The sequence below is a fragment of the Podarcis filfolensis genome, assembly GCF_964270895.1.
Source record: "Podarcis filfolensis genome assembly, chromosome: 10".
In the NCBI taxonomy this organism is placed as follows: domain Eukaryota; kingdom Metazoa; phylum Chordata; class Lepidosauria; order Squamata; family Lacertidae; genus Podarcis; species Podarcis filfolensis.
This window is the reverse complement of record NC_139612.1, coordinates 67,417,470-67,430,047: the sequence shown is the minus strand read 5'-3', so window position 1 is coordinate 67,430,047 and position 12,578 is coordinate 67,417,470. Positions and strand designations below refer to the sequence as shown.

General features: G+C 49.3%; 1 protein-coding gene across 5 annotated transcripts in view; it reads left to right on the top strand.

Annotated features, from left to right (window-relative positions):
- PLXNA4 (plexin A4) overlaps positions 1–12,578 on the top strand; it is a 580,684-nt gene that overhangs the window by 428,208 nt on the left and 139,898 nt on the right. For all 5 annotated transcript variants that reach the window (XM_083572528.1, XM_083572529.1, XM_083572532.1 and 2 more), the window contains 2 exons: positions 5,314–5,437; positions 8,350–8,503. In XM_083572528.1, coding sequence (XP_083428654.1) covers positions 5,314–5,437; positions 8,350–8,503 — 278 coding nt within the window. The remainder of the gene's footprint in view (positions 1–5,313; positions 5,438–8,349; positions 8,504–12,578) is intronic.

Sequence of the window (12,578 nt, the reverse complement as noted above, 5' to 3'; positions counted from 1 at the left end):
AAAGCCAGACCTGAGCGAGGGATGGTGGAGAAATTGGATTTGGTTTGCATTTAAAGATGAACCCAGTGGCGAAGCTGCATGCTCCGGTACCAGGCGCAGAGAGCAGACAGGGGCGAGGTGTGCACCCCGGGAGTGTGGCGCACCGCCTTCAGGGGTGTGGCGCCCAGCGCAGTGGGGGGCTACACAGCACGTGTCGGGGGGGTGGCCACAATGGTAGCCCCTCCCCGATGGTGCTGGGGGCGGTACGCTTCCCCCCCCCCCGTTCCTCCGCCAGTGGATGAACCTACCTAATTCGCACTTTCTGAAACCATGCACAAACTGTAACACAGCCATCTGCACTTCTCCGAATTTTGAAATGCAGTTCTCCATCCAAGAATTGTGTAGAAAAATGCATATTCTGGAGTAACGTGTGCACAGAAATGCACACATGAGTAAAAAAATAATGTGGACATATTGGGGGAAATTATTCTGCAAAATGGTGCGTAATTGCACAGAAAAAAATGTTTTAATTAGGAGATAATCCTCTCCAAAATGCAGGTGAATTTTCACCAGCTCTTTTTCTCGAAAGGCAATTCCCAAGCTGATGAGGAGACGTGGGGAACTGATTTTCAGATTGGAAAAATGAGATGCAGACAGAAACCAGAACAGTTGGAAGATCTGGGACAGATAATAGGAAGGGACTTGTAAACCCAGCACATGGTTTAAACTATGGAACTCGCTCCCAGGGAAGGCAGAGATGGCCACCAAGCTAGATGACCTTAAAGGAGGATTAGTCAAATACATGGAGGAGAGGGATAGTGATGGCTACTAGCCAGGAGGGCTGTGCTGTGCCCTCCAGACGCAGGTGGCACTGTGGGTTAATCCACGGAGCCTAGAACTTGCAGATCAGAAGGTCGGTGGTTTGAATCCCTGCGACAGGGTGAGCTCCCGTTGCTCAGTCCCAGCTCCTGCCAACCTAGCAGTTCGAAAGCATGTCAAAGTGCAAGTAGATAAATAGGTACCGCTCCGGCAGGAAGGTAAACAGTGTTTCTGTTCGCTGCTCTGGTTCGCCAGAAGCGGCTTAGTCCTGCAGGCCACATGACCCGGAAGCTGTACGCCGGCTCCCTCAGCCACTAAAGCGAGATGAGCGCTGCAACCCCAGAGTTGGCCATGACTGGACCTAACGGCCAGGGGTCCCTTTACCAATGCTTCTGAATATCAGTTGCTGGAAACCACAGGAGGGGAGACTGCTGCTCTCATGCTCAAATCCTGCTTGCAGGTTTCCCATAGGCATCTGTTGACCGCGGGATCCTGGATGTGATGGGCCACTGGTCTGGTCCAGCAGGCTCTTTTTATGTTCATATTTGCCCACCCCTGATCATAGAATCATAGAGTGATGGATGTCTTATTAAAGAGGGGTGTGACTGCTGATAAGAAAGGGATGATTTTCCTGCCAGAGCTGTGACAGGAGGGCTGATGCTCACAGCAGAAGGGAGAGCAGAGCAGAGCGGGCTGTGGGCTGTGTCTCGCCGCTTGCGCAGGCTCTTATTAGACAGATAATTTCCTTGGTTTGTTTTTAATCTATTCGGCTCACCTGCTTCTCCCTTCTGCCACCAGTCGCAGAGCTTTTAGCTCAATTCCCTCATGTGAATCCTATTCCTCTAGTAGGTATCGGAACCAGCTGCCATATGGCCGCAGTGTTCACGATTGCTTGGCACAGAAGCTGAGATTGTGTGGCTTGATCGAGGCGACATCTCCCTGACACTGACCAAACGGCAAGCGGTGTCTCCATAACGTTGTCTTGGGTGACCAACCTGTGGATGAGGTGCCTTGAGGACCATAACAGTCTATCATCCCTGGGATGTTCTTGGAGGCGCCCTCTCCCCATTCCTCACCCAATCCTCTTGCTGACATTTTTTTCTGAGCTGAGACTGGCAAGCGTAAGCTCCTGATGGTGTTTTCCTGCTGGCATTTGCTCCCACCACACACAAATGCACATACACAACAGAGGCGGCCGGCATTCTGCTTCTCCGCAGCCTCTCTGGAGACCCAGCATTTAAAATTCTCTCTTAAGCGCAAGCGGGGGGGGGGGGGAGCTAATGGGATATTGGCTTGTAGCAAGAAAGGGCTGCTTTGCTCAAGTACGTACACCTGATGCTATCAGTCAAATCTGGCTGCAAAGTGCAGTAGAACAAGAAGTACTTTTTCCCATTTATAGATTTTCTTGGAATGGCGCCATCTTTCCCCCTTTGCATGCTGACTTTCTCAAAGCTAATAAAGAGCCAAATGTTGAGGCCAGGGAGCAAAACTTACTCTGAAATGAATTCACTGTTCACATATATGAAACCATATATATATGGTTTTTCAAAGTATACGACATAAAGGGACACGGGTGGCGCTGTGAGTTAAACCACAGAGCCTAGGACTTGCTGATCAGAAGGTCGGCGGTTTGAATCCCCGTGACGGGGTGAGCTCCCATTGCTCGGTCCCAGCTCCTGCTCACCTAGCAGTTTGAAAGCACATCAAAGTGCAAGTAGATAAATACCCTCTGGCGGGAGGGTAAACAGTGTTTCTGTGTGCTGCTCTGGTTCACCAGAAGCGGCTTAGTCATGCTGGCCACATGACCCGGAAGCTGTACGCCGGCTCCCTCGGCCAATAAAGCGAGATGAGCACCACAACCCCAGAGTCGGCCACAACTGGACCTAATGGTCAGGGGTCCCTTTACCTTTACCTTATACGACATAAAAACATACCCTCCAGACCAGGAGAAAACAAGCATGCCCTCCTCTTCCACGTGACAGCCTTTAATATATTTGAAGGTGGCTCTCATATCTCCTCTTAGTCTCCTCTTTTCCAGGCTAAACATACCCAGCTCCTTCAACTGTTCCTCATATGGCATAGTTTCCAGATCCTTGAGCATCTTGGTTGCCTTCCTCTGTACACCGTCCAGCTTGATGTTCACAGGGTCCGAGTCAATTCCTATGGAAAGAGGCGGTCCTTGAGGTTTTGCGGCCCTGAGCTATTTGAGGCTTTATAGTCTTTATGAATGCCGAATGTGGTTCTGATCTACAATGGAGAAGAATAAGGTTGATTGGAGTTTGTCACTTCAGACTATGGGTGGGGGATACCAGTCTTTGAACGCTCAAAGGGGAGCAGGAAATGTACTCACAGAACATTCACACACCGAGGAGAAAGAATTTGGCAGGAAAATGTGATTGGCCTACCTGCAGTCTAAAGTGGTCCGGATTCATTCTGCTTATTCACAATAACAATCATAATAATAATTCTGCATGTGTACGTCAAACCCGAATGCTGGGTGAAATCAGTCATGTGCAGCTCTGTCTGCATCACCTGTTCCCCTACAGGTTTCGGTGCTGAGGTGTTGAAGGTCATTTGCGCCTGAGTGCATTTGATGTTCTCCCCACCCCAACTCTGGCTAGATGCTCATAACTTAGAAACAGAAACATCAAAGTTTGGGAGAGGGCAAATTATTTAACTTTCATATTTGAGCTTCAGAGGGGATTTTAATGGGGCCTGTATTGCTTCTAATATCGTAAGAATCCATTGAAACCAGCCTTTGAAGGTGTGTTGCATTAGTTTAATGGATTATAATCAGCAAACTTGCTGGAGCTCCTTTTTTATTAACCCTGGGCCCCTCTAGCTACATGGGTTGTGAGATAAAAGCCATAATTACTGCCTTCCCTGGGAACTGCCAGCGGTCCACTGAGAGACGAGTCTTTATTTATGTTGGATACAGTCGGGAAGGATGGATGGAGAGGTGTGCTTGGTGGTCATTGCCCAGCTTTAGATTCTTCTATCCTTGGAGAACTTTCAGAACCTTTTTCATCGATCTTTGTGCTGATCTTCTTGGCATCTGCTCTGGTTCCTTAAAGAAAACGGGGGTCTTTTTATTGCTATGTGGTCCAACCAATTAGGGATCCCAGAGCTAGTATGGCAGTGCTATGTACCAAGTGAGACTCAGCTACCTGATGAGGTCAAGTCATACGGCTTAGGTCCAAACTATCTGAAAGACCAGATTTCCTGGTTGGGTTTTGAGGTCTTCAGGGGAGGCCCGGCTCTCAGTCCTGCCACCATTACAGGCCTGCTTGGTAGAGATGGAGAGGGCCTTTTCGGTTGCTGCTCCCAGACTTTGCAACTCACTTTTTAGAGAAGCTAGACTGCTCCCTCCTTGTGATCCTTCTGCCGGCAGCAGGCTTTTGGGAACAGAAAGCTTTTGGGGAAAGGGCTCATGCTGTGCTGTTTTATTGTAATTATCTGTATGGTGTGTGCGTGTGTGTGCACGCAGGTGGTTTTAATTCTACCATTGCTTATTTTTTATAATGATTATTTTTTACTATTTTTTAATTATGTTTTTAGCTCTTCTTTTTATCTGAAAACTGCCTTGAGTCCCTGTCAGGGGAAAAGGCAGAGAATGAATGAATGAATGAATGAATGAATGAATGAATAAAATGTAACTCTATCAGAGTGAGGGTTCTGTTTTCTGTCCAATTTCTGAGTGGGTGAACACTTCTTGCCCACTTCTGCAGCTCCCCCAAAATTTGGCGTCCCTTGACATAGGGGAAATAAAATCTCTTTAGAAAACGGCCTTGAAAATTTCTAATGCAGACGTATCTGAAATCTATATGTAAGCGGTTGTATGAACTTCTGTTACTTTTCCGTAGATGCTCCAGCTATTTTTGTTCAATTTTTTTGTGATTGCAATGTTTTTTCTCCAATTGTAAGTTTTTAAAGTTGTTTTTAATGTCTTGTTTTAAATTTTTATCACCTGCCCTGGGACCTTAAGGGCAGGTGATAATAATAATAATAATAATAATAATAATAATAATAATAATAATAATATCCTAGGTAAAAAGGTGAAGGGACCCCTGACTGTTAGGTTCAGTCGCAGACAACTCTGGGGTTGCGCCGCTCATCTTGCTTCCGGGTCATGTGGCCAGCATGACTAAGCCGCTTCTGGCGAACCAGAGCAGCGTGTGGAAACGCCATTTACCTTCCCGCCGGAGCGGTACCTCCTTATCTACTTGCGCTGGTGTGCTTTTGAACTGCTAGGTTGGCAGGAGCTGGGACTGAGCAACAAGAACTCACCCCATCACGGGGATTCGAACCGCCGACCTTCTGATCGGCAAGCCCTAGGCTCTGTGGTTTAACCCACAGTGCCACCTCTCTGCAAACACTTGTTGGAGCAGCTCTGGTGCTGATCTTTGACCTAATGAAAGCAAACCAGGCAAGAGCACCACAGGACTTGTTGCTACCTCTCTGCTGGCTTCAGGCACTAACTTCTCAAGCCTTCTTCTGTGTTCCCTTCCCTCCCAGGTGCACAAGGAAAGAGCAATGTGAGCGGTCCAGAGAGCCCCGGAGGTTTGCCTCGGAGATGCAGCAGTGCGTCCGACTGACCGTGCACCCCAACAACATCTCCGTCTCACAGTATAGCGTCATGGTAAGGGCGGAGGCTTTATTCCTGTCCACAAAACACCCCATTTCAGCTTCCCCTGGCCTTACCAACATGTTTACGCCCCATTTGACCTGTAGGCTTAGCAGCACGTCGAGTTCTGCGTGGACGCGAAGCACGTACTTGCATACCCTCCAAGCGCCCCTGTTTTCCAGGGACAGTCCTGGAATTACAAAAGCCGTCCCGACTTCTGATTTGATCCTAGGCTGTCCCTATTCCCCCCGGTGCTGATGGCTGCGAGGGAACATCCCGTGGCCTTTCCATGGGAAAGAGAGCCTCCTCTCTTGGGGAGCTCATAGCAGCTGCTGGAGAGCAGATGAGGAGGAGGCGAAGCTGCCATTGCCTAGACCCAGTCCCCTGTGATGTATCAGTTCTAAGGGGTAGACAGAGTCATAATAATAATAATAATAATAATAATAATTTTTTACTTATACCCAGCCCTTCCTGGTTCAGAAAACCAGGCTCAGGGCGGCTAACAACAAATTTAAAACACTTAATTGATGCAACAAAAAAACAGCATAAAATACAGTATAAAACGTGAATAACAATAAATTCAGAATTCAAAAATCAGTTTAGGGGGGAAATCCATCCAATAAACATTAGATGACCACCAGAGCTAGCTGGCTAAATTAGTTCTATTTGGGGCAGCGAGGAGACCAGGGGAGAATTAGCTGCGGGATCCCAGAGCGGGTAATCTTCATAAAAAGGGGAGGGGGAGTTAAGGAAGGGGAATAAAAGATCAGGCTAAGTTCAAATTGAAAGCCAGGCGGAATAGCTCTGTCTTACAAGCCCTGCAAAAGGAAGTTAAATCTGCAGTAAAGGGCCGCCCTGGGCGGGAAGAAAGGAGGAGCAGAGAGGCAGGAGTCTTGATTTTTTTAATTAAAAAATGCTTCTGTGTCTAATCAGTTTGGGGAGTGAGAATTGCCCCCATTTTCATCTGAGAAATGTTGGAGGGTACGCACTTGGTGGTCCAACTGGCCATGCCAAATGGATCTCAAGGGTCGTGTGCACTGTTTAAGATGCCTGGACCCACTGAAATCAGTGGGTGCCAAGTATGCCCACATCTTTCACACAGGACTGGGGTGAAAGGCGGCTCCGGAGTTTTCCTTGGCATGCACAGATACCAGGCCAACTTCTTACTTTCTTTCTGTATACCTCATTGAGCAATGTTTAAGCATTAAACACGCGTGAAATCGCACAGACGTATACTGTACCTTTAAACAAATCAGTAAGAACAGGAATTCACCGCACACAAAAGATAATCAGCGGGCAATTTTCAAGTTGAAGTTTTCTTTCTTTTACAGCAAGGGGAAAAACCTCTGTGTTGCTCAAATTATGAGTCACTCCCTATCTTGGAAAATCACCCCACATATATTCAGTCACCAGATTTGTGGGACGGGGGCATATTTCAGACCCATTTAAGAGCCCCACGTCACATCTGCCCCAAACATTTAAAGCAGGGGCCAGCAAACCTTTTCAGCAGGAGGGCAGTCCAGCAGGAGGCAGATCTTGTGGTGGGCCAGACTATATATATATATATATATATATATATATATATATATATATAATAACCCAGAGATGCATTTTAAATAAAAGCACACAATCTACTCATGTAAAAACTCCAGGCAGGCCCCACAAATCACTCAGAGATGCATTTTAAATAATAGGACACATTCTGCTCATGTAAAAACATGCTGATTCCTCTACCGTCCGCGGGCCGGATTTAGAAGGCAATTGGGCCGGATCCAGCCCCCGGGCCTTAGTTTGCCTACCCATGATTTAAAGCACATTTACATCGCATGCTTCCCAGAATCCTGGGAACTGCAGTTTCTTAAGGGAGCTGGGAGTTATAGTTTTGTGAGGTCAAACTACAGTTCACAGGATTCTTTGGAGGGAGCCATGGTTTAAATGCCCGGACTTAGAAATCAGTTGCTTCTCTGAGCATCTAATGATGCAACTGGGCAGCCAAGGGGGCTCTATTCCCCCCCCCCCGACACCTTGCGCTCTTGCCATAAACTGGGCATTTCCCCCCTTTCACTATACAATATTAATATGCTGTTTTTCCACTTAGTGGGCTTACAGGACAAATCGTTATCAGAGCTAACTAAAAATAACGTCTCAAAGACTCCCAGAACAATTTGTGTTATTAGAGGCTGTGTGTTTCAGTACCTTGGTCACAAGCTGTGAAGAGCTTTAAAGGTCAGCCCCGGCACTTTGAATTGTGCCTGGAAACAGACCAGGCTCCTGCGCAGCTGCTCTATCTATCTGCTCAAAGCAATTTTTATTACTTTGCTTCTCGGTTGAAACGGCTTACATCCATATGAATAATGGCAGCGTACGCACACACGTAGCGGCCCCTGAGTTTGTGAGGGCGTGATTTGTACCTGTGGGCCCCATTTATTTATCTATTTCGTAATGTAGACTCCTTTATGCGCAGGGCCTTGTTGGTGACACAGAGAGCTCCCTCTGCTGGTGGTGCTAGGAGAGGAGGCGTAGAGAGTTAGGCTGCAGCATTGCAGTTTCTCTGTAGTCCGCAGAGTGCCTCTTGTGAGTAACTAGCCGCCTTCCTCAGAAGCGCCGCTCGTGCCGGCGAGCCGCCTCGAATCTTCACAGCATTTCCCAAAGGCTGCCCACTTTGCATGAGCGCTGCAGAGCACTCCTAACCACCACCGGGCAAACCCACCCCAGCACGGCGCTGTGCCAGGAATCCCTGCATTGCCACCTCGTGTTTACATCTGCATCGCACCCCTTCCCCACCCTGAGCACTGCTTTCTGTCGAAGGATGCCACTTATGGAGCAAGAGGCATTTTGTCTTAGCGCCGCCAGTGTAATTCTGCCTCTCTCGCTGGGCTTCCTCCAACAACCACCTCTTGCTTCTCCTCTCCCCTTTTCTCCTGCAGCTGGTCCTGGAGACTTACAATGTCCCAGAGCTGTCGGACGGTGTCAACTGCACCTTTGGGGACCTGTCAGAAATGGACGGCGTGGTACTGGGGAGCCGGATTCAGTGCAAGTCCCCCGCAGCCAAGGAGGTGCCAAAGATCATCACAGCGAACGGTGAGTCCGACCGAGTCTCCACCCAGGATGTTGTTACAGAGACAGGGGGAAGAAACTGAATTCAGCTCCCATCTAAAGGTCTGCTACCTGCACAATTCACTGTTGCCGGAAGGATGCACCAGCCGAAAAGCAGCCGTCCTTTGAAACCCACACGTCTCTTGAATTTTGCCAGTGCACGCTCACAAAGAACGCATGAGGTTGGGTAAAGTGTGCATTAAACACTGTGCATATCGGCGGGGGAAGCCATACAAAATTCATTGTTTTAAGGGAAACGGCTTTGTAAAAAGGTGCGCATTAAGCAACGTTGCGTACACAAACACAGAAATTCACAGTGATACATTTTCATGAGGTTTTTTTTCTTCTTCTCCTTAATTAAAAAAAGTGCAAACTGATGCGGGGAAAAGAATTTAAGTTTGGGGGGGAAAGGGAAATGGAGAGATGTACCCATCCCAAATTTCTTGGGATTTCCCTTTTCCTTTTGAAGGCGAACTGTGGCATTTGGGGAGGGCACTTAACCCTGCCACAAGTTTGGGGGCCACTTATCAAGAATGCTTCTCAGTGAACCCAAGAGCTGACCTTGAATATCCTGATATGGCACAGGAGAGGGGATCATTTCTGACATGTGCTGAATCCAAATGGACCTTCTCTTCCCCCTTGCCCAAATTTAAATGGGGGGGGCAAGCAGGCATACGTTGCTCCCACTGCTCTGTCCAGCCCTCTGAAGTCCCCAGCAAGGGAGAAGTAAAAGGTAAAGGTAAAGGGACCACTGACCCTTAGGTCCAGTCGCTGACGACTCTGGGATTGCAGCGCTCATCTCGCTTTACTGGCTGAGGGAGCTGGCATTTGTCTGCAGACAGCTTTTGGGTCATGTGGCCAGCATGACTAAGCCGCTTCTGGCGAACCACAGCAGCGCACGGAAACGCCATTTACCTTCCTGCCGGAGCGGTACCTATTTATCTACTTGCACTTTGACATGCTTTCGAACTGCTAGGTGGGCAGGAGCAGGGACCCAGCAATGGGAGCTCACTCTGTTGCGGGGATTCGAACCGCCGACCTCCCGATAGGCAAGTCCAAGAGGCTCAGTGGTTTAGACCACAGCGCCACCCGTGTCCCCTAAATCTAAGTTAAGAGGTAAAGGGACCCCTGACCCTTAGGTCCAGTCGTGGCCGACTCTGGGGTTGCAGCGTTCATTTCGCTTTATTGGCCGAGGGAGCCGGCGTACAGCTTCCGGGTCACGTGGCCAGCATGACTAAGCCTCTTCTGGTGAAACCAGAGCAGCGCACAGAAATGCCGTTTACCTTCCCACCGGAGCAGTACCTATTTATCTACTTGCACTTTGACGTGCTTTCGAACTGCTGGGTTGGCAGGAGCAGGGACCGAGCAACGGGAGCTCACCCTGTTGCAGGGATTTGAACCACCAACCTTCTGATCGGCAAGCCCTAGGCTCTGTGGTTTAGACCACAGCGCCACCCGCGTCCATAAGGGAAGAGTAGCTCATATTAAATGCAACGCATTTAATTGAGCTGTCAAAGTCATCAGCATGGCAGATGGGCAGCAGTGGGGCACTCCGATGGCAAAATGTATGCAGGAGTGTGCATGTGCATGTGTGTGTACAGGCCGGCGGTGATGAGTTGTTGTCAGGTTCCCTTTGGCGTGATTGATTAATGACTCTCTCAGGTGAGGAAGAAAATAATAGAGGTGGAAGAGGGCAGGCGGGTTAAAGTTTTGCATTAAACATGTGCACCTTCCTTATGAAATTCCTGCAATTACTGTCATCAGCCAGCATCCTGGTCTGTTAGGCAGGCGGGGATGTGGCGCGGGAGAAAGGGAGTAAGGTTGTGGCCTATACTTACTGGAATGGGGCGGATGGAATTAAAAAAGGGGGCAGGAAGGCTCCTGTGAAACAAGGTGATTCCTGCATTGCAGGGGTTGGACTGGATGCCCTTTGGGGTCCCTTGCAATGTTACAATTCTATGAGTCTCTGTTTTAAAGCACATCCGACGCACATTTAGAGATCTCCCTCCCCCCATCTCCCGGCCAAAGGATCCTGAGAACTGTTGCATTAGGAATTTCACTTCTGTGAAGGGTAATGCTACATTTGTGTGCCAAGGCACCTGAGCCACAAAGTTCCCAGGAGAACAATAAAACACACTGGCACAGAGTATTTTCCTTTAAGGGTTCAAATAGGCCACAACTTTGTTGGTTACAGATGTGAGCGGTTTGGCTTAGGGCAGGCATGGCCAAACTTGGCCCTCCAGCTGTTTTGGGACTACAATTCCCATCAGCCCTGACCACTGGTCCTGTTAGCTAGGGATGATGGGAGTTGTAGTCCCAAAACATCTGGAGGGCCAAGTTTGGCCATGCCTGGCTTAGGCATTGGGGTGAAGCCAGGCTGTATCTTGACTCCTGCCCGTCTGCAGGGAGTACACAGAAGGTTAACCCACCGATAGGGGGTGCCCTATAACTTACATCAGATAGTGGCACCCGTGGGGTCCCCATAGGGCAGCGGTTCTCAACCTGTGGGTCCCCAGATGTTGTTGGACTACAATTCCCATCATCCCTGAGCTCTGGCCTTGCTAGCTAGGGATGATGGGAGTTGTAGTTCAACAACATCTGGGGACCCACAGGCTGAGAAAGGCTGCCATAGGGGCTTTGACATGGCCCTAGCCCATGTCCAGGCATTGGACAGGATTCACACCCTGGATCCCTTTAACAGGATACCTTTACTGAGGAGGGGCAGGCGAAGACAACAACCTTCCCTCCAACCAGACGAAGGCTTACCCAATGCCTAACCTCACAAAAGTTGTGACAATTGCTAATAGGTAGGCGGAAACCAAATGGCTAGTGCCAATTTGCCAAGTGGGGAAAATTCCTATGCGGCCCCAACAACATGGCGACTGACAATTGCCATAACCAGGTCATATCAGAGAAAAGCATGAAAAGAGGGTGGGTGGGTAGGGTGATGTGACGAAGAGGCAAGAAGAGGGTGCCAACCGGCTGCGCTGCAGTTAAATTACCTGCGGCCACACCCACCCTGCCAGCTGATTGACAGGGGCTGTCCCCCAGCACAGATGACATAGAAAGGAGGGAGCATATCTCTACCCCTAAGCCGGAAAACTATTGAGGCTTGGCTGTCTGGCTACAATGCCCCCACCAATTAAAAGGTGTGCGGACTTCCCATGATTCTTTAAGGAACGCCGCGTGCTGAGGGTTGCATCTTGAGAGCAGGTGAAAAGGGAGCCAAGTTAGGCAGCAAGGAGAACTTCCTTGTGAACAGAGTGTGGATTGTCTTCCTCTTTTAGAAAGCCACTTCCGCCCTTGAAGGAGGTGGAGTTGCGGGCTTCACGGCCCCACCACGCGTGCTGCGGCTGGAGCCCAGCTCCACTTGATTGGGGGGATTCCTGGCCGCGTCATCCTCTGGCCAACCAATTGGTTGGCTCTGGGGGCATGGCCTGCCCTATTTAAAGCAAGACGCGGCCGGGGCTCTCCCTCTTTGCTTTGCCACTTGCCAGCTGTTCTGGTTTTTCGCACCCTCCCGCCCTATAAGGTTTTTGTTCCTTGACCTTGCTATGGATCTTGGTTGGTCGCCGTTGAGGGGCCTGGTAGGAATTTTTCCACTTGGTAAATTGGCACCAGCCACTTGGTTTTCGCCTACCTCGTATAACTTTCTTGGTATTGGCAGTTAGGCATTGGTATTGTTCTGTAGATGGAAGAGGGGAGGTAGCGCCATCACCTGCCCCACATATTGAAGGGTAATCCGATAAAGGATTCTGGGGGGCATGGCCCTGTCCAAAGCCTGGGGAGGTGAGGGCCTAAGGCACGCCCCCTATCGGTGACCCCGGGGGGAGTTCCTAGTTGATGTGCATCAGCAGGACTCCCCCTAATGGTGGTTAACCCTTCCTGGACTTCAAGCAGAGGGGCTGAAGCTGGATATAGTAGGTTAGGACCAATGCCTAAGCCAATACCGCTCATCACCTGTAACCAATAAAGTTGTGGCCTTATTTAGCCCATTAACCTTAATAATTGTGTCATGTGTCATTATTTCTGCTGGGGGGTGGGGACTCGCCACGCAATG